Here is a 26,786-nt window from a genome sequence, read left to right as displayed (position 1 = left end):
CAGGGATTCTGCCCGCTGGGGAGCTAGCAGAGTACCGCTTACAGCTGAAGGGGGTTTTAAAGGGAAAGTCCACAAGACAGAGTCTTGAGATTACAGAGCTTCTGTGGTTACATAGGACAAAACAATAACTACGTTTGGGCAGGGTACAATTAAGCAGGTACAATTAAGTAGGGCAAATAAATTTGTTAGTTATCTCCTGGGCCAGGGGTTTTTACAACCGTGAGTTGGTGGCTATCTGGTCTTCTTTAGGACAGAGAAAGGTTGCCACAGCTGGGGTGTGCTATCTGTTCTCAGGCCTCTAGTCCATACCCAGTCCTTTGTTTAGCCTTATCTGTCAGGCTGCCTTTGGGAGCTCAGAGGAGCTTGAAAGTTTTCTTTTTCCTATATGGACTTTGAAGTCTAAGTTTTTAGACTTATTAATTTTTCCCATTTCAATGCCAGGAATTGATGTATGGGTTCCAGAGGTTGAATTCAGGTCTTTCTCCTTGCAGGGAAAACACTTTACTGACTGAGCCATCTCCCCTACCGGGTGGAGTCATACCTGAGATGTGTATTGCATTCACTTTCGTTTCTATTTTCCTTTCTTCAGGCAATGTGGCTCTGCAAACATCTCAACAGCAACCTCATCACCAAGGAGAACTTGTTAGAAAGAGAGTTTTCTAACCTGGCTGAGGAAGCCAAGAGACACTACGAGACTTACAAGGTAAGGTTGGCCCCTGGGCGGGGGTCCAGGGACAGAGCAGCTACGGCTTCGGCTTCAGATCTCCATTCCCCTTGCTTGGCTAGTTTTCTTCTCTTCCTCCTCCTTTAGAACAGTTTTAGATGATTTCTTGTGTGTGTGTGTATCTGATGGTGCACATGTGTGTGTTTACATGATAGTGTATGTGTGTATGTATGTGCACATGATGGTACACATTCATGTGTTAAGACCAGAGCTTGATGATTAGTGTCTTCCTCGATCACTCTCAGGCATGTTCTCTTTTATAGTCAGGTCTCTCAGTGAATCTGGAGCTCACCTAGGCTGGCTGGTTGGCTGGCTACCAATCTCTGCCTGGTTTACCTCCTTGTCTTGTATTTTAACCCACTGCTTCTCTTTAATGAAATAGAAATGCAGAGAATTTTTTTCTCAAAATTGCCTTTGAGCCAAAGAGTGGGGATGTGTCTTTTGGCGCTCTTCTGAGAGGTCCAGGCTCCCTCCTTTGCCTGTAGGACCCTCACATCAGCTGGTACTCAGTGTATGGGTCACTTTCCAGGTCCCCTCAGCAGCATTATCTCATAGCCTGTAGACAGAGCCACAGCCATTCATTTGTCCAGTGCCCTGGCCACAGTCAAGGCCTCTTGGCCCTTCTAGTGCCTGGTCCTCAGAACATGGGAGCATTATGTACCAGCCAGCCCAGCCAGCTGGTGTGCTCACTGGTGAAGCAGAAGCACAAGCGTATCCGACCTTCAAGCCGATCTCGCGAACGTTAGTCATCCACCGTGCCAAAGGATAGCTTTCAGTTAAACCAAAGTTTGGACCGCAGCAGATAAAGAGTGGTCAGACATGATAGTCAGTGTGGTCATGTGACCCAGCCCCCTGCTGAGCCACAGGCACAGGCTGGGAGGTGTGCCCAGACTGCAGAGTTAAGGTTCATTAGAAGCTTTCCTAAGAGTTGGGCTGTGATGTTGCCAGGCATGGAAGATCCTGAAATCAAAGTGTCAGAACACCCCAAGGGACAGGACTGTCTCCCAAGACATTGAGAATTCACACTGCTTTTTTAAAATTCTGAACTATATTTTATGAAATATGACAAAGATATGCAGGAGATTTGAGACCCTTTCAGGCCAGGGCCTGGCTTCAGCTGTTCCCATCAGGCCCCATAGCTTTAGGATTGAATTCTTTGCAGGCAGTGTGCAAACTGCCTCCCCCAGGGGTTCCCAGCTCCACCCACCCCAGCAGCACAGCCCACTCCCACCCCAGGCACCCTATAAACCACCCGTGGCCTGGCCTTGCTTTGTGCATTTAGAGCCAGTCCTCAGGAGTAGGATCAAGCCACAACATTTAAAATAGCATCTTGGAACTTCTGGGATGAAAGCCCAGCCCCACACAACATGACTGCTCTCTGTCACCGCAGTTAGTGATGCCATAATTGCTGTGTCTGGGTGGTCTCTGAAAGACTGCCCTGGGTCAGAGCTGCCTGTGTTTGTGTAGTGAATAAGTGGCCCGAAGTCAGAAAGCTGGGCTCAGCAAGGCCTTCTAAAGCTGGACTAGTCCTAATTCAGGTCTCCACAGGCTGACTGTGTGCTGCAACTTCTGATGCTCTAGCCTGCTCTTCCCAAGTGCTAGGCTACAAGCCTGTGCCACTGTCCTGTTTTGTGTCTACAAATTTAAAATCTGGTTGCTGACTTCTGTGCTAGCCTGGTAACCTTCCAAATCCCAGGGCCAACACTGTCTGTCCCTCCTTGGTTGTCACTGGCTGCCTTGTGGTGGAGTCTGCCTCTCTCATTCCCTTCTTCCTCCTGTCCCCATGTCCCCAACCTCTGCCTCTTCGTTCAGAGTCTTGGTGGTGGTTGTTCTTGTCATACCTTCATTTCACGCTGATTTGTAGCAGCTGAGCTTCGAGTGGAAATCTGGAAAATGTTCTTAAGAAAAAAAAGCAAAACAGAAGTGTGTGTGTGTGTGTGTGTGTGCGCGCGCGCGCGCGCGCGCGTATGTGTGTCTGTGTGTGCACGCGTGTGCGCGTATTCATGAGGCTCCAAGGCACTTGTGGAGGTCACAGAACAACTCAGAAGAGTAGATTCTCTTTCCACCAAATGAGTCCTAAGAATTGAACTCAGGTCATCAGGGTTGGTGGCAAATGCCTTTACCCACTCAGCTACCTCTCTGGACCCTGAAAAGGTTCTTGACCACTCTAACAGAGCTGCTGTCTGTGTGGAAGGCAGACCAGTGACTCTCAGCTTGTCTCTTCCTGCTGTAATGCTAGAATCTGTTCTGTGCATTGAAGTGACCCAGGGACATTAGGGTCCCCAAGAGTGAGACCTGGTGATAGGTAACCCAAGCTCATGCCATTCCCATGTGAAATGAAGCCCAATCCTGGAAGTTCGGTGGTCCTGAGGCAGAACCAGGCATAGTCCGTACACATGGCACCTCCAAACTTCCAATCATCGTGTCCTTCAAGAGAGGAAGGCACATTGGGGTGGCACTCCAGTCATCCCGCCACTGGGGCCCAAACCTGCTAGAGGCGACGCTGGAGCTGCCTGGCTGCAGCCAGTGCTGTCCCAAAGAAAGCAGGGAAGCAGACTAGCCCAAAGCGAGCCTGGGCCCTCACCCCTGTGCCTGGGAGAAGCTGCCTGGACTCCATCTACATGTCTCTGCCTCTCCCCCTAAAGCCAGGCCTGGGGGCTGGAGGGTGGGATACATTGCCAGGTTCTGGAAGGAGGAGGCGGCCTGACTCCTGCAAAGAGTCTGGCAGGGCTTCCAGAAGCAGCCCAGGAGCCCTTGTGATGATGCGACACATCAAAGATGCTCTCTAGACAGCACAGTGGCAGGGAGCAGCAGGGGGCACTTGGGAAGGGCACTGCTCAAAGCCACCACCTCGCCCCTGCTGGGAAGGCTTCTGGAGGCTCCGGGGCCTGCCGCCTTTCAACCACGTGCTTTGACTGCTTGGACTCCCTGCATCTGGGCAGGTGCTTCCGTGTCCCTGTACTTATCTGAATGCGGTGCGTAGATGACATCAGGGAGGGGGGGCGAGCCCTGGGAACATGGCCCGGGAATGGAAACCGCTCTGGCTGGGAAGGACTGGAGGGAGTAGGAAGAGAAGGTGCTACCCGTCCACTCCCTCTATATTGCCAACCCTGGGGAGCTCCACTGGACACATGGGAGGTTGTGGGCACCAGCAAAAAGGCAGCCTTGCTGGTCAGTGGCTCCCGGCCTGGTGGACCCCTTGTTAGGTCACTTTAGGCCAGAGGTTCTCCACGTCTAGGAACGGTACCATCACTTGGAAACATGATGGAAATGCAGATTCTCAGAATAAGGACTCCTGGGGCAGGTTCCAGGAAAACCACTGTCTGTTCTGAAGATGTAGAAGACTTGCCTAGCATGCATCATGCCCAAGATTAGATACCCAGTAATCGGAGCACATGGAAAGCAGAGGCAGGAGGCTCAGTCATTCAAGGTCACCCTTGGCTGCACAGGAGTCAGAGGAGAACCTGGCAGCATAAAGCCTTGTCTCAAAACTCAAAAAAGCAGTGGCTGTGTGTGTGTGGCGGGGGGGGGGATGGGGGGGGACAGGACAGGCATGGACAGGACTTGGGAGATGGCTAAGCAGGTAAAGTGCTTGCTGTCCAAGCCTGAGGACCTGAGTTCCATCCCCAGCACCCATGTAAAAAAAAAGCCAAGCCTGTGGCATGCATCTTGTCATCTCAGTACTGAGGAGACAGAGACAGGAAGGGTCCTGGGGCTAGCCAGCCAGCTGAACCTATGAACCTAGTTGGAATGTTCCAGGCTAGCAAGGTCGGCGGCACCTGAGGTGGAGGCACCAGCTGTGGTTATGACTCCGTGGCTCCTCATAAAAACCACGCTTCCAGGAATGTATCCTTGGCACTGCTCTGGTGCTAGGGTCAGTTGGTTAACATTCACACCCAGCTCTCCAGGGATAGGAATGGGGGCGGGGCCTTCTACCATTTGCCCATTTATTGTGGTGTGAACACTCTCACCAAAGTCAGCTTTTGGTCACCAGTCACAGAATGTGTGGTTGGAGAGAGGTGTGCACACACACTCAAGCCTCGGTCAACTGTCTCCTGCTCTCACCTTGCGTGGGGGAACAAAGGCCAATGACACAGTTCCTTTCCTTGAGGAATGTCACCACTACTGGGAATGACGGGCACATTCTTGAACATCGTGTGTAATAAAAACTTCATTATCTGCATTCATGGGGCGTGGGACAGTGTGAGGTGTGCACTCATGAGCCACGGGGACCCTGAAGGCTGGGGAAGCCTGCTGCTGGGGGTAGGCATGGGGAATCGTGGTAAAGCATCAGAGGACATGGACGAGATGACACGGGTATACCTTCCATGGGGAGAATGCTCAGGGGCCCAGTCAAGGGCGCTGCCAGCGTCTGCCCCCCTGAGTGCTAGGCTGGGGTTGGGGGCCTCACGCCTTGTGTCTTCCTTTCAGAGGATTCCCAATTCTATACTTATCGGCCTGGTCCAGGAGCGCCTGAGTGAGGACGACTGCCTCAGGAGGGTAAGACTGTGTGGCACTGCATGGCTAGGGGTGGTTACCAGGATAAGGGGGGAGGGATGTGTCCATCTTTGAAGCTACAGAGAAGGTGAAGCTTGGAACTAGAAGCCGAGCCAAGGTCAGTCCGTGGCCATGGGCTTCAGAGCAGCTGTGGTGGTTGACTGCTCTGTTGGGGTGCCTATGTTGGGGACAGCTAACCCACTCTAGGGGGTCCCAAAGTGTGTGTGGACTAAGTGAACCAGCTCGTGACACTGAAGTGTCCAAGGTCTTTGACTTTTAATCTTTTTAAAAATTTATTTATTTTTGTTTTATGTGTTTTGCCTTCATGTATTTCCATGTACCCCATGTGTGCAGTATCTATCCATGGAGGCCAGAAGAGGGCATAATATCCCCTAGAAATGGAGCCACAGACAGTTGTGAGCTGTTTGTTGGGGTGCTAGGAACTGGACCTTGGTCTTTTAGAAGAGCAGCCAGGGCTTTTAATCACGGAGTCCTGGCTTTTATCATTTAAATAATTCCCTGCATAGTTTCAGAAAAACCGGGCCCAGTGTTTGAGAGCCAGCCACAAGTGGGCAAACAGGCCCAGGGTCACACCAAGAGAGGTCAGGGAAACCTGGGAGAGAAGTCCAGCATGGGTTGAAAAGCAAGTCCAGCTCCAGGGGCCAGGCAGCACACTCGCTGTCTGTCTGAATGACCCCGTTCTCAGGTCAGGTGACCTGATGGCAGGAGGGCAGTTAAACCAAGATGGCCGCACTCACATCCAATTCCTTCCCGTCCCGCCATCCTTTCTCCCCTCCTGCCCGTGCTCTAGTAACTGGCACATCGTTGTCCCTGGGTCCCCAGGGCTCTGTTCTGTTCTGATTTGCTCTGTTTCTCCGATGTGATCATCCACCGAGAACTCTCCAGGCCCCTTATTCCTTTCAGTCTTATCCTTCTGTCATCCCTGAGCCCACCCCATGGGTCTTTATTGGGCTATGATTTTTCTCAGTCCTAAAATTTCAGTTGGTTCTTCTTTCTGCCTCCTGCTTCTTTGCCAAGATGCGGATCTTCCCATCATGTACTAGACTGGCTTTTTAAAAAGCCCCCACAAACTACCTGCTTTAGAGTCTTTGTTTTGTGAATGATTCCAACACCTGAGTGGCCACAGAGTGTCCATGTGAGTCACGACTGGCCTGGCTCTCCCTGGGCTGAGTGGGCTCTATCCTGGGTGCTTTTCATGTCATGAGACTCGGGGTCCTGTCCTTTGGTGGATGCTGACATCATTGTCTCGGCAGCTGATTGATTCATTTGGGTTCCAACCAAGTGACCTGTGTGTGCGGACTGGGGTTGGGGGGGGCATGCCATCCCTGGCTGCCTCTGTACCGGGGGCCCTGGGTGCGATCAAAGCCTTCGTTTCCTGCACATTCCTGGAGTACTGTTGGGGAAGTCACTGTAGTAGGGTGTGAGGCGATCAGTCACATTGCATCCACAGTCAGGAAGCCGAGAGATGAGAGCTGGTGCTCAGCAGCTCACTTTCTTCTCTTTATTCCGTACAAGTCTCCAGTCAGGGTGGGCCTTCTCTGCTCAGTGAAGCCTCTCTGTAAATGCCTGGATACCCAGAGATGTGATCCAATGGTGGTTCTAGTTCTAGTGAGGCCGGCATTGTAGATTAATCATCCTTTCTCTAAAACAAACAAAAAAGCATGAGTGAAATACACTTCATGCTTAAAAAAAAAAAGCCTTGGAATCCCACTGTAGCCAAAAACTAACTCTGGGGGCTGCCTTCCTGAACTCCTTCCCTCTTTACTTCCTGCCTTCCTGAACTCCTTCCCTCTTTACTTCCTGCCTTCCTGAACTCCTTCCCTCTTTACTTCCTGCCTTCCTGAACTCCTTCCCTCTTTACTTCCTGCCTTCCTGAACTCCTTCGCTCTTTACTTCCTGCCTTCCTGAACTCCTTCCCTCTTTACTTCCTGCCTTCCTGAACTCCTTCCCTCTTCACTTCCTGCCTTCCTGAACTCCTTCCCTCTTCACTTCCTGTTGTGCTCCTCAGCCTTCCAGCTAGAAAGTTGTGATTTTGCTTCTAGGACTCTGCTTCATGTTTCCTATAACTATCCCCATATCAGGGCCACGTAGTAGGAAAATAGAGAAAGGGGGAGTTAGTAGGGCATTTATTACAGTCTCTTGGGACCCTGTTTCCAAGTCATGCTAGCTGCAACAGGAAAGCCTGCGGACTGGAGATCCTCTCACATACTCCCCACCTGGACCCTTCCTCCTGGCCCCCTCTCCATCCCGTACTTGGTACCCATTTTGAGGATTCAAGATTCGTAAATGTATGGGTACAAGGTGGAGTGTGTTTAGTCCATTCTTCCCTGACCTAGAACCTGCTAATACACATGTACCTATGTGCAGACTTACAATCTCTCTACCTCCATCCATCCCTCTTTCCCTCCCTTAGAAATTGATGGGGGTGGGTAAGGTCTAGAAGAACACTCGGGGTTTTTTTTGGAGCAGCAGTTTTCACAGACTTGCCCTAAGTGGCCCAGTCATGTGAATTATGAACAGGTCACCTATAAACTGAAGTCTTGGGGTCTGAAGTGTTTTTGTTTTCTTCTTACCTCAAGTCACTTACAGTCAGCCAGTCAGTGGCCTGCTGCCCAGGCATGAGCAGGTGCCCAGAGCTGGGGCTCTTCTGACAGGCTTTGCTGTGGTGAGATCGTTCGGGGCTTGCTGACTGTCTGTCTGTGTGGCAGCCACTCAGCTCTGACGTAATACAAAAGCAGCTGACTGCAGGGGTCATGAAAGGAGTGTGGGTTGCTTCCCAATACAACTTTACAAAAACAGCCAGGATTGGCCAGCTGGATATACTGGCCTGTGTTGCAGGAGTCACCCTGGAGGGGTCTGGCTGTCGTGGTGGTGGAAAGGACATGTCTGTGGGGTGTTCTGTGGACCTTCCCTTCACCCCTCGGCCGTAACTGTAGGGGAACACAGGAAACGGGAGGGAGGCAAGGAGTGAGGAAAGAGGGAAAAGGGGGGCGCTCGCCCTGCTGTCGTGTAACTGGGGATAAACCGGCTGGAGTGGAAACCGAGGCATCTGGAGTCAGCTGAGCAGCTCTGGGAGTCACCATCCTCTAGAGCAGAATAGACGAAACAGTACTGATTGGTGCAAGTGTTTTTTCACCTGTTACTGCATCCCCGGTGGCAGTAAATGTGGAAGCTTAGCCTGCAATGCAGAGCCACAAACGCTTTAGGCTGAGTTATAGAGTAACCGTTTTGTGTGTCCTGGGAGCCAGATAAATTCACCTGAACCCAGCTGCTCTTCTGGTTTCTATTTCTTTTTTTTTTTTTTAAATAATGAAGCTGTTGGCCTTGCTTGTTTCTTACTGGCTAGCTCTGACTTAAGTATTTAACCCATAATTGCTAATCTAAGTGTTTCTCTTACCGGAGAGGTTTCCGGGCTTCCTACCCCATGCCATTACATCTTGACTCTCTTCTGGTTTCTATTTCAATACATTGCGGATGTGACACAAAGGGCTGGAGAGATGGCTGAGCAATTACAAGTACTTGCAGCTCTTGCAGAGGACCAGAGTTCAGTTCCCAGCAACCACATCAGGTGTCTCACAACTGCCCATAACTCCAGTTCCAGGGGATCTGATACCTTCTTCTGGCCTCTATGGGTAGCTACTTACGTACATGCAGACGCATGCATGTACATTTTAAAATGAAACATGAAACAGACAGTGACCCAGCTGCTCAGGGCTGCCTGGTCTCTACCAGACAGTGTAAGGGGGATGGTTTCAGGGAAACTGAGGTTCTTCTGTTATGTCACTTGTACACCTCCAGGATACATTAGACCATGTAGCTCACCCTGGCTTTGCACCTCTGATCCTTGTGCCCACGTGTTGTAAGTGCTGGGGCTACAGACATGGACCATCACACCCGGTTTATGCGGTGCCGGGAATGGAGCCCAGGGCTTTGCATACGGTAGCCAGTCACTCTTCCAATCGAGCAGCATCCCCAGCCCCAACAAGGTCTGATGTTCAGCAGCCCTTCTTGACCTTATTTACAAGTTTTATCACAGCCTTTTTTCACAGTTTACCTGCAGTGTAGACCAAGCTCAAGATCAAGTTTCCAGGGTCCTTGCTAAGAGCTCCCACTGCCATCAGAATGATGGCATTTACTGTTATTGATGTTTATATCATAATTGCTGCCTTGATTACATCTTATTCCATGTGATTACACTGTGTTGTGGTTGATACTGTTGTCCACGCAGACGTTTATAATACTTCTTGCCATGGTGGCCAATGATGGGGACAGCTTTATCTGCTACATCTCATTGCAGGCACATCTCTACTGTTTGACAAGCCTGTGACTGCTAAACTGTTGGGGACCCCTCTGATCAGGTGTATAGCACGTGCAGCTAGCTAGGCTCAGTGCTCCATTCAGCACCTTACCCAGCTGTTTTTGTTTTGTTTTCTTGCTTTTCAAGGTTTCTCTATGTAGTCCTGGCTGTCCTGGACCTTTATCTGTAGACCAGGCTGGCCTCGAACTCATGGACTTGTGACTGCTTGGGATTAAAGGCCTGCACCACCACAGCCCAGCTTGGCTTTTTTGTTTTTTGCATGTGTGTGTGTGTGTGCAAGTGCATATGCATGTATGTGCGGAGGCCCAGGTTTGACGTCAGTGTCTTCCGTGATTGTTCTCCCCATCTGCTGGAGGTTTGGTCATGGTTCGCATCTTCATGCCTCCATTTCCCCACCTTGTACAATAGCAGGGTTGTGCTTGACGTCAGAGGTGCCTCTCTGACCCACATGTCTGTGACTGTGATTGTGATTGTGTCCCAGCCATTGTTACCTGCGGGGAGAAAGAACCACGTCCTTCAATTTGTCTCAAGACTTCTTTTAACCTTCATGGGGCATCTGGAGCTGTTTTCATCTCTTCCCAATGGAGACAGATTTCCAGGGCGAGGCGAGGCTTCTAATTAAGAGCTTTGGTTGTTCAAAAGGAAAACAAACCCTCACCCAAAACAAGGGGGCTCTCTTGCTTTTCAGAAGAAAAATGACACATATGCATATTCATTTCTATGGTAATTATTATTATTTCGCTACACAGGGACTAGAATCAGTAATTTAGAGCACACAAATATTGCAGGAAATAGCGTTCAGGGAAACATAACCCATCAGGAATCTGTAGTTGATGCCCTGTTTCTTTTCTTTCTTCTGCTTTTTCCTTCTTTTGCAATCTCTTTGAAGAATTTTATTTGAAGTGACCATCAAATGCATTAGGGAAAGAGAAATTAACAGTTGGTTTCACAGCCATGAAGAGGTGGCAGCTCAACCTGCTAGAGATATATGAGGTGCTTTTTAGGGACAGTCACGTCCCTGAGGTCAGAGTGTGCCCACACCACTTCTCTTGGAAAAGGAGAGCTAAGGAAGAAGGCGTGGGCACCAGGGATGTGTATAAAGAGGGTCGGAACCAGAGGCTCTGTGGCACCCTGCCAGAATGCATGCACTCTGCTCGACGCTTGGCGCTCCCTTTCCTGATCTAACTTTCTGAAGCTTCCAGGTTTCTTCATATTGCTTCCCACCCGCTAGCACTGCATCAAAAAACCTGGTGTGGCAGAAAGAAAAATAAGATGAATGTTATTTTTTGGCCACTGTCCATCCATTCAAATAGTTCAGAACTCAGAAGCTACCAGAGGGCCTCCTCCTGGCCACTCCCAGCTACCTGGTGTGGCTCCTCCCCTCAAGACAGCTGTGGAGAAACTTGCCTAGGAAGCTCACCCTTCAGAAGATGCTGTTCTACACAGGGGGAGGTAGCTGTTTTTTGTTTGTTTTGTTTTAAACAAATAGGGATCTGGGCATGGCACACACACTCTGTTGGGTCAGAGTCAGGCAGATCCCTGGTGCTTACTGGCCAGTGAGTACAGCTGAATCAGTGAGCCTCCACACACATGCGCACACACACACTTAGAGCCCCACAGTGCCTTTTACCCGCCCCCTCATTTCCTGAATTCAGCTTCATCCTTCCATCACCCACCCTTCCTGGATACCCAGACCTCTTAGTCCTCCTCTGGACTGACCCCACTCCATTCAGGACCTTCACACTGTGTGGCACGTAGACTCCAAGGTGCCTGCTCCTGGTTTTCTACTTCCTGAACTACATCTTGTGCAGCCCCCTCCTCTGGAGCAGGTGACATCACGGCCTGGCATCACATCATGCAGCAATGTGTCTCGGCAGACTGGAGAGGGAGGTTCTCCTTTTGGCACCATACAAAGAGCAGCCAGGTTGGAGAAGCCCCAGTGGTGGCCTCTGGGCACAGTAGACCGCAGCCAGCCTCCACCAGTAGGATCCGGAGACCTGGGCCACACAGCAGGAAAAGATGGATGCTGTCCCAATCTGGATGAGCCAAGAGGAGAGCTCTTCCTCACCCGAGCCTCCAGATGAGAACACACTTCATCGTGTGCAGGCCTCTGTTTTTGCACGAGTGACCCAATGTCTTCCTTGTGACACACATTGTAAACAGGACCAAGTCTTTCCCGTGCCCTAGTTGAGGGGAGATGGGGGGCATCCTTGCACGAATCATCTCTCTTCAACACATTTCCCGGCCTTTGATTGTTCACCGGGATCTGGTTTGGATGGCAGAGCAGGGCCTGCACAAATGTGTGGTGCCAGAGTCACTGCCCTAAAGCTGTACTGGTGGCCTGGGAACCCCCCTCAGTTCCGGCCCACTGGGCCTCAGTCCACAGCCAAGCCTCCGCTGAGCGAGCCCCAGCTGCCCTCCCTCAACCATCTGTGTCTGTATATGTGTACATGTATGGTGTCTTCCTTTGTTAGGCCACATTATTATTTATTATTATTATTGTTTTTGTTGTTGTTGTTGTTAATGTAGGCACGTATGAGCATACGCAGGTGCCAGTGGACTCCAGAAGATGACTGTCGATCCCCTGGAGCTGGAGTTGCAGGCAGTTGTGAGCCACCCGATGTGGGTGCTGGGAACCAAACTTGAGTCCGCTGGGAGAGCAGCAGGTGCTCTTAGCCTCTGAGCCATCTCTCCAGCCCTCCCACCTCTGAGACAGGGTCTTCTGCTTCTACCCAGGGTTTTCCTGTCTCTGCCTTCCTGGCACTGGCATTACAACTGTATGCCAACACGCATGGCTTTTTTCTGTGGGCTCTGGGATCCATGTCCTCATGTTTGCACAGCAAGTGCCCCTCTGGTAGAGCCATTCACCACCCCACTTTCCGTGTTCTTGTAAAACTTCTGAAAATGTTCTATAAAAATACATTTATTGAAAAGGGAAAGTCAGTGTGATGATACACCTGTAGTCCCAGCGTTTGAAAAGCTGAGGCAGGAGGATTGCTGAGAGTTAGAGGTCAGCCTGCGCTACAGTGTGAGATCCTTTCTCAAAGAGGCTACTAAGAAAATAAGTTGGAATTCGTCCACGAGGCAGGGTGATGGCCTTGCTCTGTGGTTTGACATCGGATATCTTGATGGCTGAATGGTATTTCTGCTTATTGAGGGAACATTGGAGAACCTCATAGCAAAGGACAACCCTTTCAACATGAAAGCTGGGCTCTGAAGAACCTGGGCCCCAGGTCTCAAGGTGCGCTGCCACTTGAGGGTGCAGCAGTTGAACTTGACCAAGGTCGAATGAGAGATCTGGAAATTTCAGAGACACGGGAGTCTTCAGATGGGAGTCACCAGATGGGCCTCCACAGCCCAGCTAAGCCACCGGGGCTTCAGCTGCACCATCTCCCGGAATGAACCTGAGGACAAATGCATCTGTGGCGTTTATACCTCCACTTAAACTTTCTACACTGACCACACCACTCTGTTGGATCTTAGCCGCTGTCCCCTTTCTGTGGACCAGCAGCAGCAACTTGGAGAGGGTTTTATTGCCATGGTGATGCAGAACCTGGGACAGATCCAAATGGTGGTCATTCCTTCCTTCCAGCAGTATCTATGGAGCACAGAGTCTCTGCTGGGTACCACATGAGAGGCAAGGGGATTCCTTCACTGGCCTCTCAGAGCATAGGGCACTCGGGTTTCCTCTCCTTGCATTACAAACTTAGGGGCTCAACAACCATTTAGTGTGCCTGCAACTCAGCAAGTCGGGATCTGATCTCAGCCACCAGGATTCTTTCCTCTGAGACTACAATCAAACTGGAAGCTGCTGGACACGTGGCTTGTGCCCACCCTGCTGGTCTCAGCCACCTCTCAGATAGCTGGACTGGGACATGCAGACAGGATGTGACTGGAGAGTCTCCCAGGCTTGGGTGCTGCAGTGCATGTCCCCAAACAATGACTGCCTCATTCTCTGCCTGAGGAGATCCAGCCCAGCGCTCAGTGCCATATGCTGCCCTAGTGTCCACTCTGGCAGGTTAAGATACTCCACTGCAGGTTAAGATACTCCACTGCTGGTTGAGTAAGATACTCCACTGCAGGTTAAGATACTCCACTGCAAGAGGAGCTCGGTGAAAACCATCTGAGTGTGACTTAGGAGTAGAAGGGGTTCCTTCTGTGCTATGCTGGAGAACGGTGCCAGCTGGGCGAGCATGGTGGTGCACACCTGTAACCTCAGCTGGGGGAGCATGGTGGTGCACACCTGTAACCTCAGCTGGGGAGCATGGTGGTGCACACCTGTAACCTCAGCTGGGGAGCATGGTGGTGCACACCTGTAACCTCAGTTCTTGGGGAGGTGGGTGTGAAAGAAAAGGGAATGGTAAGAAGGAGTAAGGAGGGAGTGGCAGAGAGAAGGAAGAAGAGTCGTGCACACTTGGTGGGCGGGGCTTGCGGTATACCAAGAGCCTTGAAGAACATTGTCGGGACCATGATCTAAGGAGGTCAGAGGCACACCACACCCAAGGAGGAGGCAGGAGTGCACAGTGTTTTCCACAGGGGGCTAGAAGGAAAAACCAGCCATAGCCAGCCTCCACCTGTCTACTTGCCTGTCCAGTTGCCCGAGGCTGGAAGTTGGGATGAGCTTAAAAACTACTGGGCAAAATTCAAGACTCCAGGCACCCCGTGTTCTGGCCACTGCATTTCAGACTTTGTGGTGGGGGTTGTGGAAGGAGAAGGCGAGAAAAGGCCACACGCAGTGAAGAAGAATACAAGTGCCCCATAGGGAAGAGAGTAGTGCTGTGGAACGCTGCCCCACCCCCACCCCCACCCCAGCAAAGCACCAGCCATCTCCATCACAGCCGTGCCTGCCTGCAAGAGACCCTCACAATGGGCCTGTGGACTACCGACATTCCTTCAAGGGAGGAAGTAGAAAGGGTCATTGCACCCTCGTCTGAGTGCCCAGCCTCTCCCGCCAGCCATTCGAATGCAATTCTGCCCTAATTCACATAGTCTTGAGTCTCATATATTTGGGGCTAGAGTGTATGGGCTAGGGGGAAGGTTAATTGAGGGAACTCCATGTGTGTGGCTACGGGGAAACCACCATCCCTTCCCAGTGTGGCTGGCTGTTTGGGGTCACTGGCACTGCTGTCAGTAATTCCTCACCCACGCACCCATGTTCCGTAAATGTACCCACTAAACTGGCTGGTGCCCCGAGGGTGAACTTTGGTTGAATCGACTCTTGATTTTGACATTGGAACCTATGGGACAGGATAGATGTCATTTATGTGTTCCCTTCCCCCTGCCCAGGAAGAAGTTCTCACAACTACAGACAGCATTTGGCAGCATCCACAGTGCCAGTGGCCCTCAACAACTAGCCCATAACAGGCAAGGGAGGGCAGAGGGTCCACAGAAAGATGAATGTCAATGGCCTGCCAGCTCACCCAAAGGAAGCAGAGCACCCACTGCCCGGGGACCAGGCAGGCAGTGAGTGCATGAGACTAGTCCCTGTGCACTCCTTCCTTGAGCTAGGGAGAGGGCAGGTGTTAAGTTGGGGTGCAGCCCAGTTGGTAGAATGCTTGCTTAGAAGCAGGGGACCTGTGTTCCATCTCCCGGCACTGCATAAGGCTAGGCGTGGTGGTATTCACCTGTGTTGTGGAATGTTAGTTGAAGATGTGTTACATTTGTTTATGCTGTGGAACATTTGTTTAATGATGCAAAGATGTGCTGCATTGCTTTATGTTGCATTTGTTTAACTCTATGAAGTGGTTTCTTTGCCTGTCTAAAACACACGATGGGTCTAATAAAGAGCTGAATGGCCAGTAGCTAGGCAGGAGAAAGGATAGGCAAGGACTGACAGGCAGAGAGAATAAATAGGAGGAAAAATCTGGGAAGGGAAGATTGAGGAGCAAAAGGACGACATCAGGGGTCAGTCACCCAGCTACACAGCAAGCCACAGAAAAAGAAAAAATAGAGAAAGATAAGCCCAGGGGCAAAATGTAGATGGGATAATTTAAGTTAAGAAAAGCTGACTAGAAACAAGCCAAGCTAAGGCTGGGTGTTTATAAGTCATAATTAGACTCTGTGTGTTTATTTGGAAACTGGATGGCGGTCACCCCAAAGACCAAACAGAAAAAAAAATCCAACTACACACCTGTAGTCCCAACACTGGGGAGGTACAGGCAGGAAGATCTGAAGTTGAAGGTCATTCTTGGCTACAATATTGAGTTCAAGGTCAGCCTGGGCTACATAAGACCCAGTCTCAAGAGAGAGATACCAGCTCTGGCTCCTGATGGAGGCTGGAAACTGGGTTGTGTCTCCCACCCTGAGAGCCACAGAAGTATCTTGGGTGTGGTCTTTACTCCACATAGAACCTGAAACGTCTCTTGTGTACAATCATGATAATTCTGATTTCACAGCAAAGGGGGAGGGCACTGAGTGGGTTTCTGACCCCGAGTTTTAACGTTACTTGGTGGGTTTCTAGAATCTCCACCCTCATTTTGGCCATAGGTTCCGTTCCCCATGGTGGCAACACTTCACAATGGAAGTGTTACCCAAGCGTTACCCAAGCAGAGGAGCCCAATCCATCGCCAAGAACCAGTGCCTGCTTGTTTTATTCTGCCTTGCAGTGTTAACTCGGTTGACACCAGTGGCTTTCACTCCATGGACATGGGCCACCGGGCCACCAGGCCATAGGATATTGAGGTCCGGAGAAGACTGTTGTCCACTGAGGGAAAGAAAGTTTGGTGGAGGTTAGGGTGCAGTGCCAATAGAGGGGGCCAGGCATGCTGGAGACAAGTGGGGAGGTGACTGGTATGTGGCCAGGGCCAGCTGAGGGAGGAGCCGCTTATTGTTGACTAGACCTATGCAGCTTCTCACCACCGCCCTGCCACGCCCTCCCCAGTGTCTCATGGGAAGTTTGCTTGCTTTGCACTATTTTAGGAACTAACAGGGTTCTAGCAGGAGAGTCGTGCTGTGTGAGCAAAAGCAAATTATGGGTATCTGAGGGGGGATTGATTCGATTTTAGATCTCTCGATGTTTAGCCCAGGCCTTGAACTCCTGGCAATGCTGCCTCAACATCCCCAGTGTTGGGATTACAGGCGTTCATTGTGGCACCCCGTCCCAAAAGGAAATAACTATGTTTTGACACGCAAAGGGTGCTTGGAGGCAGTAACTGATTGTCCTGGTTGGCTCCCGCTCTGTACAGTGAGTGACGTGCTCACTCATTCACTCTCAGCTAGCTGGGCAGAAGAACTAAGATGTCCTGGACACACCCCCAAGCCCAGGGGGCTCTGCTGGCCTTTCCTGTACGGAGAGCACAATGTAGTTTGTGTGTTGATGCCTAAGCAGCCAGGCTGGGCTACAGGGGCTGGGGGAGGGCATAGTCGGGCATGGGCTGGCAGCAGTGAAAATCAACTCACCAGCGCCTTTGGCTGACTGAGTTAGGTCAGTACCAGGTCCTGTTTGGGGAAAGTCTTCCCTCACCCGGCACCTTTGGAAGGCCAGCCTCTCCTCCCCACAAGTCATTTCTATGTTGAGTTCTGCAGACCCAAGTAGATCCCTTCCTGCAGGCAGACGGAGATTAGTCTACCTAATAGGGAGTGATAATGTGACCCTCAGCACTGAAACAAGAGGATCAGATATATATGAAGTTCAGTCAGGGCCACACACGCAAAGAACAGTTCACTTTTCTCAAAATTATAAGGGCCATGGCAAAACTAGTAAAATCTGACCCATCTCCCTGGCTGCCTGGTCTTGTAGTGGCATCATATTTTTTTAATGTTACATTTTATTTATTTAATGTGTATATGTACTTGTATGTGCAGAAGTCAGAGGGCAACTTGTGGGAGTCTGTTTTCTCCTACCATATGGGTCCCGGGAATTGAACTCTGGTTGTCAGTCTCCTTGTGGGAGTCTGTTTTCTCCTACCATACGGGTTCTGGGAATTGAACTCTGGTTGTCAGTCTCCGTGGCAAGCGCCTTTACCCCCTGTGCCATCTCACTGGTCCTCTTTTTATGTGTTGGGGGACCACCTAGCTCTCATTAGAGAAAAAGGAGGGCAATGTGGGTTTCTGATGCCTCTAACTGTTGCCCTGGTAACTCAGACTTTGGGCTAAAGGGATGAGATTGGAATCCAAGCCTCCAGCCTCTGTTGGCCTCCTGGAACCCCGGACGAGCCAGCCAGCAGCTCCAAGATGCCTCCAATGGAGCCTTCTCTAGTGAACCTCAGTTGGAGCCAGGAAGAGGTCTGGCATTTCTGGAGGGAACCGCCAGGGAGCACCCACACTCTGGCTTCCCTTTGTGGAGCCAGGGAGGAAAAGAATCACATCACAGAGGCAGCGCCCAGAGGGCAGCCAAGCTTCCCACAGGCCTTGCTAATTGCGCTTTGATAAGTCAGGGGAGCCGACCAGGCCAGTGTTGTGCACAATGCAGGCCGAGCTTTGCTACATCAGGCCATGCTCACTGCCCCTCACCAACTTCCCTGGGCTGCCTGGCTCTTTTGCTTCCCTTTCTTGCAGCTGTGACATCTGCTTGGTGCCTGTCCCTCCTGTGATACCATGGCCCTTGCAGCTGTGCAGACCCCCAGCTCTGTGCGGAGTGCCCTGAGCATACGGCCTTTTTGATGTGTGATAAAACAGCTGAGCCACGGGGGTGCAGTGAGCTAAGGCATCGGAATATCAATTAACCTGCTCGGAACAAAGCTGGGGCTCCAGTGTGGAACAGACAACTCACTGAGGTGTCAGGAAGATGGATAATGTATTCTAATTAGGGGTTGCCTGATACCTCTGCACCGGGCCACTCCTGGACGCCGGACCCACAAGCCTAGCAGAGTCCAGTGGTGACGAATGTCTCAGTGTCCCTGGCATGGCTGTCATCAGTTGTTGTTTCCTGACTGATTACTTCCTACTTTGCCAAAAGTATTCTCAGCTCTGATGGTCTTTTCCCCTGGAAAGGGCAGTCCTTTTTACAACTGTGCGAATGTGTGTGCTCTGGGGAAGAGGGCTTTCTGAGCGCCGAGCCGGGGGACTCTCACACTGAAGCCTCTATCCAGCCATTGTCCCTCCAAGGGCGACTGATGTGGACCCACATGGAGAGCACAGGGATGGGGGTGTCCATGGCTGCCTGCCCCGTGGGACAAGGGCCTGCCTCCTTCCTTAGTTTTATCCTCCAAGTCAGGGCAGACCTGAAGACTCCCTTCCTCTTCCTAAGGTCTCCAACCCACACAGGAGGTCATCCTAAGCCCAGGAGTCAGGGAGGTGTCCCCTGTTTTCCTGCCTTTTCCTGGTCCCTGGGAACCTGGCTTGCTGTGCACAGTGGGTGAGCGCTGTTCCCATGAGTAGCTCTGGCCCAGGTGCTGAACTCTGCTATGCACTCATGCTCAGGGAGGCAATATTAAAGGTCTCTGGAGAAGCCTGCCTCTTCCACCTTCTGGAAGTGACTCATACCTGCAGTCCCGGAACTTGGAAGGCTGAGGCAGGAAGATTGCTTCAGCAGGCGTAAGGCCAGCCTGGTCTAAATACCAAGAACCTTTCTTTAAAACAAAATGGGGGGGGGGTGTCAAAACTAAATGACCAGCTCTCGTGCTAGAGGAAGCTGTGACAGGGATCCACGCTCGTGTGTGTGTGTGTGTGTGTGTGTGTGTGTGTGTGTGTGTGTGTGTGTGAGAGAGAGAGAGAGAGACAGACAGACAGACAGACAGACAGACAGACACAGGGAGAGAGAGAGAGGAGAGAGGACGCTGGTCCCCTTTCCAGATCTGAAAGGGAGGGGCTGGGCTGCAGCCCCCCACAGGCACTCACGTCTGCAGGGTTCCTCTTCCTCTTTGCCTGCAGCCCAGAACTTTGTTGCCTATAACAAGGACTTGAGGGATCCAAAGCTGTTCATTTTTCCCTCTCTTTTGCTTCATTAGTAATGAAACCAAGGCTCTGTGGCAGTGTTTCCCTGAATAAAGAACTAATGATAGCTTGTCTGATTTTTTTCAACATGCTTTAGGATGTAAATTTGTTTAGCTTTTTATAAAACCATCAGTGGATGCTATTGGCACCTGAATATTCCAATGGTGAAGAAATGTGGGCATGACAGTATGCGTGTGTGTGTGTGTGTGTGTGTGTGTGTGTGTGTGTGTGTGTGTGTGTGTTGGAGGCCAGAAGTATCATCATCTATGTCTCTCAACCTTGTTGATTTGTTTGTTTTTGAGACATGGTTTCTCTGTGTATTCCTGGCTGGCCTGGAACTCACTCTGTAGACCAGACTGGCCTTGAACTCAGAGATCTGCCTGCCTCTGCCTCCAGAGTGCTGGACTGAAGGTGTGTGCCACCTTTCCCGGCTCCACCCTATTTTTTGAGACGGTCTTTCACTGAACCTGGAGCTTGCCATTTCAGTTAGACTGTCTGGCCAGCAAGCCCCTGAGATCCTCTGGCTTTCCAGAGCTGGGGTTTTAGGACACATCACCATGCCTGACCTTTTATATGTATCCTGGGAAATGCAAACGTGGGCACCCATGTTTGTGCAGAAACACTACCCACTGAGCCGCCTCCCCAGCCTCTGCATTTTTGAGTCTAAGGAAAAAGCCTTTTGCCAGGACCTGCTGTCCATCCTGTAAGTCAGGGTAGGAGGTGTGGGCTCACCCCATCAGTCCGTCCTCTGACCACAGAAACACTGAATCCTCAGGATGACTGGAGGAGGGTCTCTGGCAAGAGGAAGATTTCTGTTGCCTCTCTCCACTGTGAATCAGACTTGAAGTCATTTTCTTGTTTGCTTTCACTCATACAAAAGTTCACTTGATTGCTTTATCTGAGTTTCTAATCTAAAGGTATAGTTGGTGTGTGTATGTGTGTGTCTGTGCATGTGCCTGTGCATGTGTGTGTATGTGTGAATTTATGTGTTTATGTATGTGTGTGCATATGTGTATGTGTGTGTGTATTATGTTTTTGTGTGTTTTTTTCTGTTTTTGTTTTTGTTTTTCAAGACATGGCTTCTTTGTGGCTTTGGAGGCTGTCCTGGAACTAGCACTTGTAGACCAGGCTGGTCTCGAACTCACAGAGGTCCACCTGCCTCTGCCTCCCGAGTGCTGGGGTTAAAAACATGCACCACCACCGCCCAACTGTGTGTGTGTGTGTGTGTGTGTGTATTATGTGTGTTTATGTTTGTATGTGTCTGTTGATGTGTATACGTGTATATGTGTTTGTGTGTATGCACGTGTGTGTATGCATGTGTTTGTGTGTATGTGTGTGTTTTGTGTATGCATGTGTGTGTGTGTGTGTGTGCACGTGCTAACTCTAGACTCTCTGGACTTGAAGAGAAAGATTCTAGTGGCTGTTAAATGCAAAGATTGCTGGGGGCCATAAGAAAACAAATAGGAAGAGGAGTCATTGACCTCTGCCATAGAACATCAGCTGCTCATGGATTAACCTAGGCATTCAGTGTTGTTCCAAAACACTCAGTGCTTCTGTCTCAAAACAACAAAAAGGTTTTGATGCTCACCTGAAAGAATGCAGTTTTGAAAAAGAAGAGAAAATGTGTTCTGTGAAATATAAAGCAATAAATTATAAAACTGTGATAACTTTAAAGGTTAAAGAAAATATCTTAGTAATCTTTAGACAGGAAGAGGTGACAGGAAAGTTCATGCCAGCCATTACAGCTTGAGAAGAGAAGCGTCAGATAGGGAGGGGCTGTTCCAAGGCTGGGACAGCTGGGAGCCTCAAAGCAGCAAGTTAGATCTTAGCTTCATGTGTTCACTAAAGAAAACATGGTTCTATTAAATATTAAGTAAACACATGAGAGAACACAGCTTAAATACAAGTGAATATTTACCTCCTTTTGTGGTAGAAAAGGCCTTTGTATGCACCCACAAACACCAGAGTCCAAAGCAGGAGTGCAGGCACTGGCCTACCAAAAAACCAGAATGTTAAAAACAACACTATAATCACTTGACAGCCGCAGGCAAACCTAGAAATCGTGGTGACAGTCTCTGCCTCAAACGACTGTGGTAGTCTTTACCAAAATGGGTTCACTTCTTAATGTGTAAATTAAAGTAGTCCAGGGGTATATTATGTTGTGCTGGACAGGATTTCCCCAGGGTTGTGTCCAGCATTGGTAACCATGCAGGGAAGGGAGGCAGGTGCTCTGCCTGGTCGACTGTGGTGTGATGGGGCCGAGGAGGTGGCCCAGCAGTTAAGGGCGCTGCACCTCTTCTGAAGGCCTGAGTGTGGGTCTCAGCACCCACACCAGATGGTTCGCCACTGCCTGTAACTTCAGCCCCAGGGAATCTGACCTCTCTTTCTGGCATCCACACAGACACAGCACACACTCAGACACTCAGACACATACACACAATAACAGTCTTTAAAACAAAAATTTTAAAAGATAAATGTACAGCATTCTAGGTTGCCTTTATTTTTTAAAGAAAACTATTTATTATGGTGTGTGTGCCATGGTGATGCATGTGAGGCAGAGGAGGACTTTGTGGAACACGTTCTCCTCTTCCACCACAGTTTTCCTGGGATTGAACTCAGGTCACCAGGTTCCTTTCCTGCACTTTGCCCTCTCACCAGCCCCAGAATTTCAAGGATAGCCGTGAAACCCTGGGATGGGCTGAGATACCTCGGCTAATGCACTCATGAATGTTGGTCAACTAGACTCAGGCAGTCGTGGACATTTCCAGTGGAGGTTTCTAGAACACGGGATGTGCACAAAACGCTTCTGCCATGTTAAAGAACAGGTTAGACTGGACTGTGCTCAGTGTGTGGTAAGAAAAGTAGTGTTTGGATTTGATCTGGGTGACACCTTTTGTCTCGTGTGCATGATGGCTATTCAGGGTTGTTAACCTGACTACATCTGGAATTAACTAAAGCCCAAGTGGCTGGGTGGACCTGTGAGAGATTTTCTTTCTTAATTAAACCATTTGAAGTGGGAAACGGCCCCCCACCCTTTTGAGACAGTCTTACTATGTAGTCCTGGCTGTCCTGGAACTCATTATATAGACCAGGCTGGCCTCAAACTCACAGAGATCCCTCTGGAGTCCTGGAATCAAAGGTGTGGGCCACTGTGCCTGGCCTTGGACAACACACTTTTAATTCAGATCATTTGAGGTGGAAAAATTAATCTTTCATCTGGGCCCCACCTTCTGCTGTCAGCCTGTGTAAAGGACATGGTAGAAGGAAGCCCGCTCTCTTCCCCTGCTCGCTCTCCCAGGCAAGTCCATGCCTTCGCTGGATTAGAGCCTACTTCTTTGGGATTCTGGTGTATGCTGAAGACCAGCTGAGACATCCAGCCTCGTGGACTGAACAACTACTGGATTCTTAGACTTTCCATTCATAGCCTGCCTTTGTTGGACCAGGTGGACCACAGCTAAGTCACATAACAAATACCATTTCATGGATATATGTTCATGTGTGCAGATGCACATGTATATTCATAAGTATGCCTGCACATTTCCTGTAAAGGCAAGGAGGACCTTAGGTGCCCTTTCTCGGGAACAGCCGTCTGCCTTGCTTTATGAGATGAGGTCTCTCACTGTCTAGGCTGTTTGGGCTAGGACCACAAGTGTGCACTGCCATGCTTGGCTTTGATCCTGGGGACCTCTGGTCTTAGCAATCCTGTATCTCAGAAAGAATTTGACACATGAAAGGGCTGTGCACCCAGAGATGTTCACTGTAGTGTCATTTATGATGATATGTTAGTCCGGACTTAATTTCTCTATACATATAGGAAGGGGATTTAGTAGATTGGCTCAGAGTCTGTGGTCCAGTTAATCCAACAAAGGCTGCCAATGAATGGAAGATCCAAAAATCCAGTAGCCGTTCAGTGTATGAGGCTGGATGTCCCAGCTGGTCTTCAGCAGACACTGGAATCCTGAAGAAGGCAGCTGATGCCATGAAGGAATGGACTTGCTATCAAGGCCAAGAGCAAGCAGGCAAAGAGAGAGGGGGCTTCCTTCTTCCATGTCTTACGTAGGCTTCCAGCAGAAGGTGTGACCGGATTAAAGGTAAATCAAGATCGGGATTAGAAGTGGATCTTCCTACTTCAGATTAAGCAAAAGTCCCTCCCAGGTGTGCCCTCCATTTCTGGATTTTTAGTTCATTCCAGATGCAGTCAGGTGGACAGTCCAGAATAGTCATCAGAGATGGTGAAAATTGACCACAGACTCATGAAGCCATGGGTGGAGCTGGCACTATGACTCAGTCACTTAGATGATGTGGTGTAAACCTTCAAACCCAGAGGCAGTGAGGGACGCTGGTGGAAGCGTGCTGAGGGGAACTGTGGTAGCAGCGGGAGGCCCGGAAGTAAGCAGCCTGCTAAGATCCTGTTCATGAGCGCTGGCTCCACGGGGGTAGCTGCAATGAGTGTGGCGGTTGACAGACATGCTTCCTTTGCTTAAAAGGTTCCGGCTCTCTTTAGACCACATAAAATATGATCTAAAGTAGGGAGGGGCTGCTTGGTGGGTAAAGGTGTGTATTGTGGTCAAGAGTGATGACCCCAGTTCAATCCCCAGGACCCACATGGTAAAAGGAGAAAACTAACTCTGGATAATTGTCTTCTGACCTCCACATGTGTGCCATGGCAAGTACACACCCACCTGCGCACACACATATACAACACCTACCCACCCACTCACACATGCACGCACAAAATAAATAAATCAATAATAATACATGTAAAAAGTTGGTAATGAACTCCATCCGTACTCTCTATCTAGGGCTGGGTCCTGGACGGCATCCCTGAGAGGCGGGAGCAGGCGCTGATGATCCAGACTGTGGGGCTGGCGCCCAAGCATGTCAGTGAGTAGACCCCTGGCCCCAGCCGCCCAGAGCATACAATGTGAACCCTGCTCTTTAACACTGGCTCCCTCCCATCCTCTACCATGGACCCAGTCACTGCCCACGGGAGGTTTCAAGGGCCTGGGATCCAGAAAGAAAAAGACACATTATTTTAAATCTAGCTCCAACCACAAAGCTAAGTGTGTTGAGGACTTGTCATTTAGGAAAGCAGGGAATCCCCATGCTGTGAGCCTCTCTAGGAAACCAACGGAAGGATGGCAGGGTCAAATCACAAAGATGTCTACATGGTGATTTTCCACAGTGAAAATTATGGTCAGGGACATGTTCCACCATGGACTGTCTTTGGAATGGTTTAATGTCATCTAGGAGGTGGGTAACAGCAGAGGTCCCAAGGTTCAGATGCCGTGGCACCTAAGCCCCGCACACCTGATTTGTTCCTTTCTTCTCTGCCCAGTTGTGCTAAATGCTCCAGACACAGTCCTGATTGAGAGAAATGTGGGGAAACGGATCGACCCAGTCACTGGAGGTATGATGCCCCCCCACTCCACCCCAAGGGATTCAAGAACAGTGAGGGGATGCCCCATGCCCCTCTCTGCTCTGGGCACCCCAGGGGCCACACAGAAATCCCAGCAGGTGAGGGAAGAGGGGCATCTTGTGTGAAAGGCAGAGTCTTGTTTCCCAGGAACCCAGCTCTCTTGGTTGACTGTGCCTAGGAATCAGAGTGCTGAAGAGCTCGCCTCGAGGCTCAGAGCCGTGCACCACTGACATGGTGCAGGGAGCTGGTGTCCCGCCTCCTGGGAAACTGTGTGCCCTACGCTGCTTGCTTCAAGTGAGGAGTAAGGCTCGCGAGTTTCCTGAGAAAATTGGCCTGTGCCGCAAACAGGACTTTAAGTCGCCACATTGTTGGGACTGGGAACAAGGGGAAGGAACCTACCTCTTTTTTTTTTTTTTTTTTTTTTTTTTTTTTGGTTTTTCGAGACAGGGTTTCTCTGTGGCTTTGGAGGCTGTCCTGGAACTCACTTTGTAGACCAGGCTGGCCTCGAACTCACAGAGATCCGCCTGCCTCTGCCTCCCGAGTGCTGGGATTAAAGGCGTGCGCCACCAACGCCCGGCCCTAGATCTGTGGCTGCCCTTACTACTGGGCTGTTTCCTTGAAATGAGCTGTTAGTCATACAGTCGAGGTCAGCCTTTTGTGCTTGCTGTGTAGGCAAAGATGATCTGGAATCTCTGATCTTCCTGCCCCCATTTTAGAAGGCCTAAGAATAGAGAGCCAGTTGAGGATCCCCAGCTTTGGAATGTCCTGGAGGAAGAATAGCATACCTGTCATAGGTTTGCAAGAATTGTCATGACACCACTCCGTGTGTAAATGTCACAAACCGCCACCCTTGGTTTATGAGGTGCTGGGAATTGAACCTAGGGCTTTGTGCATTTGAGGCAAGCAGTCTATCAGTTAAGCTACATCTATCCGCAGCCCCATCATTGTCTTTTTGTGTGTTATTTGTGCATTGTTGTTGCATGTGAGAGCACTTGCTGGCTGAGAATGGTCAGCCGCATCCCCGGGCAGTGAGACCGGCAGTGCAGCCCTGGGTGGTGCTCTAACGATGTGCCCCTCCCTGTGCAGCATCATCTATCTAGCGATGTGCCCCTCCCTGTGCAGACATCATCTATCTAGCGATGTGCCCCTCCCTGTGCAGACATCATCTAACGATGTGCCCCTCCCTGTGCAGACATCATCTAACGATGTGCCCCTCCCTGTGCAGACATCATCTATCTAGCGATGTGCCTCTCCCTGTGCAGACATCATCTAACGATGTGCCTCTCCCTGTGCAGACATCATCTATCTAACGATGTGCCCCTCCCTGTGCAGAAATCTATCACACCACCTTTGACTGGCCCCCTGAGCCTGACATACAGAACCGGCTGATAGAGCCAGAGGGCATCTCAGAGATAGAGACAGCGAAGAAGCTACTAGAATATCACAGGAACATCATCAGAATTCTTCCTTCCTACCCGAAAATCCTGAAAAACATCAGTGCAGACCAGCCATGTGTGGACGTCTTCTACCAGGGTAAATATGGCAGGCTGCCCCACATCAAACCACACAAGGGCCGGGGGGTCACTCTGATCACCTGACTGCCCTGCTCATCCCACTGTCCCTCAGACTGGCAGCAACAGTAGCTGGGATGTGTGGGGGCCCTGAGTGGCAAGTCATTGATGGGCCATGCAGGAACCTGTGGGGGTGACTATCCCAAGCCACAGAGGGTTTGACAGTGTGTGTGGGGGGAACCAGAGGGACCTGATGATAGCAAAGTCTTGAAGCCTGATCTTGAAGGAGAAGAAAGAGAAAATGTATAAATATTAAGACAAAAACAAGCACATTCATTGTAAACATGAAGCAGGCAAGGTGCCCCATGATCTGGGATAAGCAGCCTGCTGCCTACCACTGTAATGCATGACTGTCCACATAAG

The 26,786-nt window shown here is 50.3% G+C and overlaps 1 protein-coding gene across 2 annotated transcripts in view; it reads left to right on the top strand.

Annotated features, from left to right (window-relative positions):
- Positions 1–26,786, top strand: part of Ak8 (adenylate kinase 8) — a 106,644-nt gene that overhangs the window by 11,488 nt on the left and 68,370 nt on the right. For both annotated transcript variants that reach the window (XM_040745133.1, XM_040745134.1), the window contains exons 4-8: positions 590–703; positions 5,156–5,224; positions 24,236–24,317; positions 24,772–24,843; positions 26,185–26,385. In XM_040745133.1, coding sequence (XP_040601067.1) covers positions 590–703; positions 5,156–5,224; positions 24,236–24,317; positions 24,772–24,843; positions 26,185–26,385 — 538 coding nt within the window. The remainder of the gene's footprint in view (positions 1–589; positions 704–5,155; positions 5,225–24,235; positions 24,318–24,771; positions 24,844–26,184; positions 26,386–26,786) is intronic.

This window comes from Mesocricetus auratus, unplaced genomic scaffold, assembly GCF_017639785.1.
Source record: "Mesocricetus auratus isolate SY011 unplaced genomic scaffold, BCM_Maur_2.0 Super-Scaffold_100004, whole genome shotgun sequence".
In the NCBI taxonomy this organism is placed as follows: domain Eukaryota; kingdom Metazoa; phylum Chordata; class Mammalia; order Rodentia; family Cricetidae; genus Mesocricetus; species Mesocricetus auratus.
The sequence above is the reverse complement of the archived record's forward strand: the minus strand, read 5'-3'. Positions and strand labels throughout refer to the sequence as shown.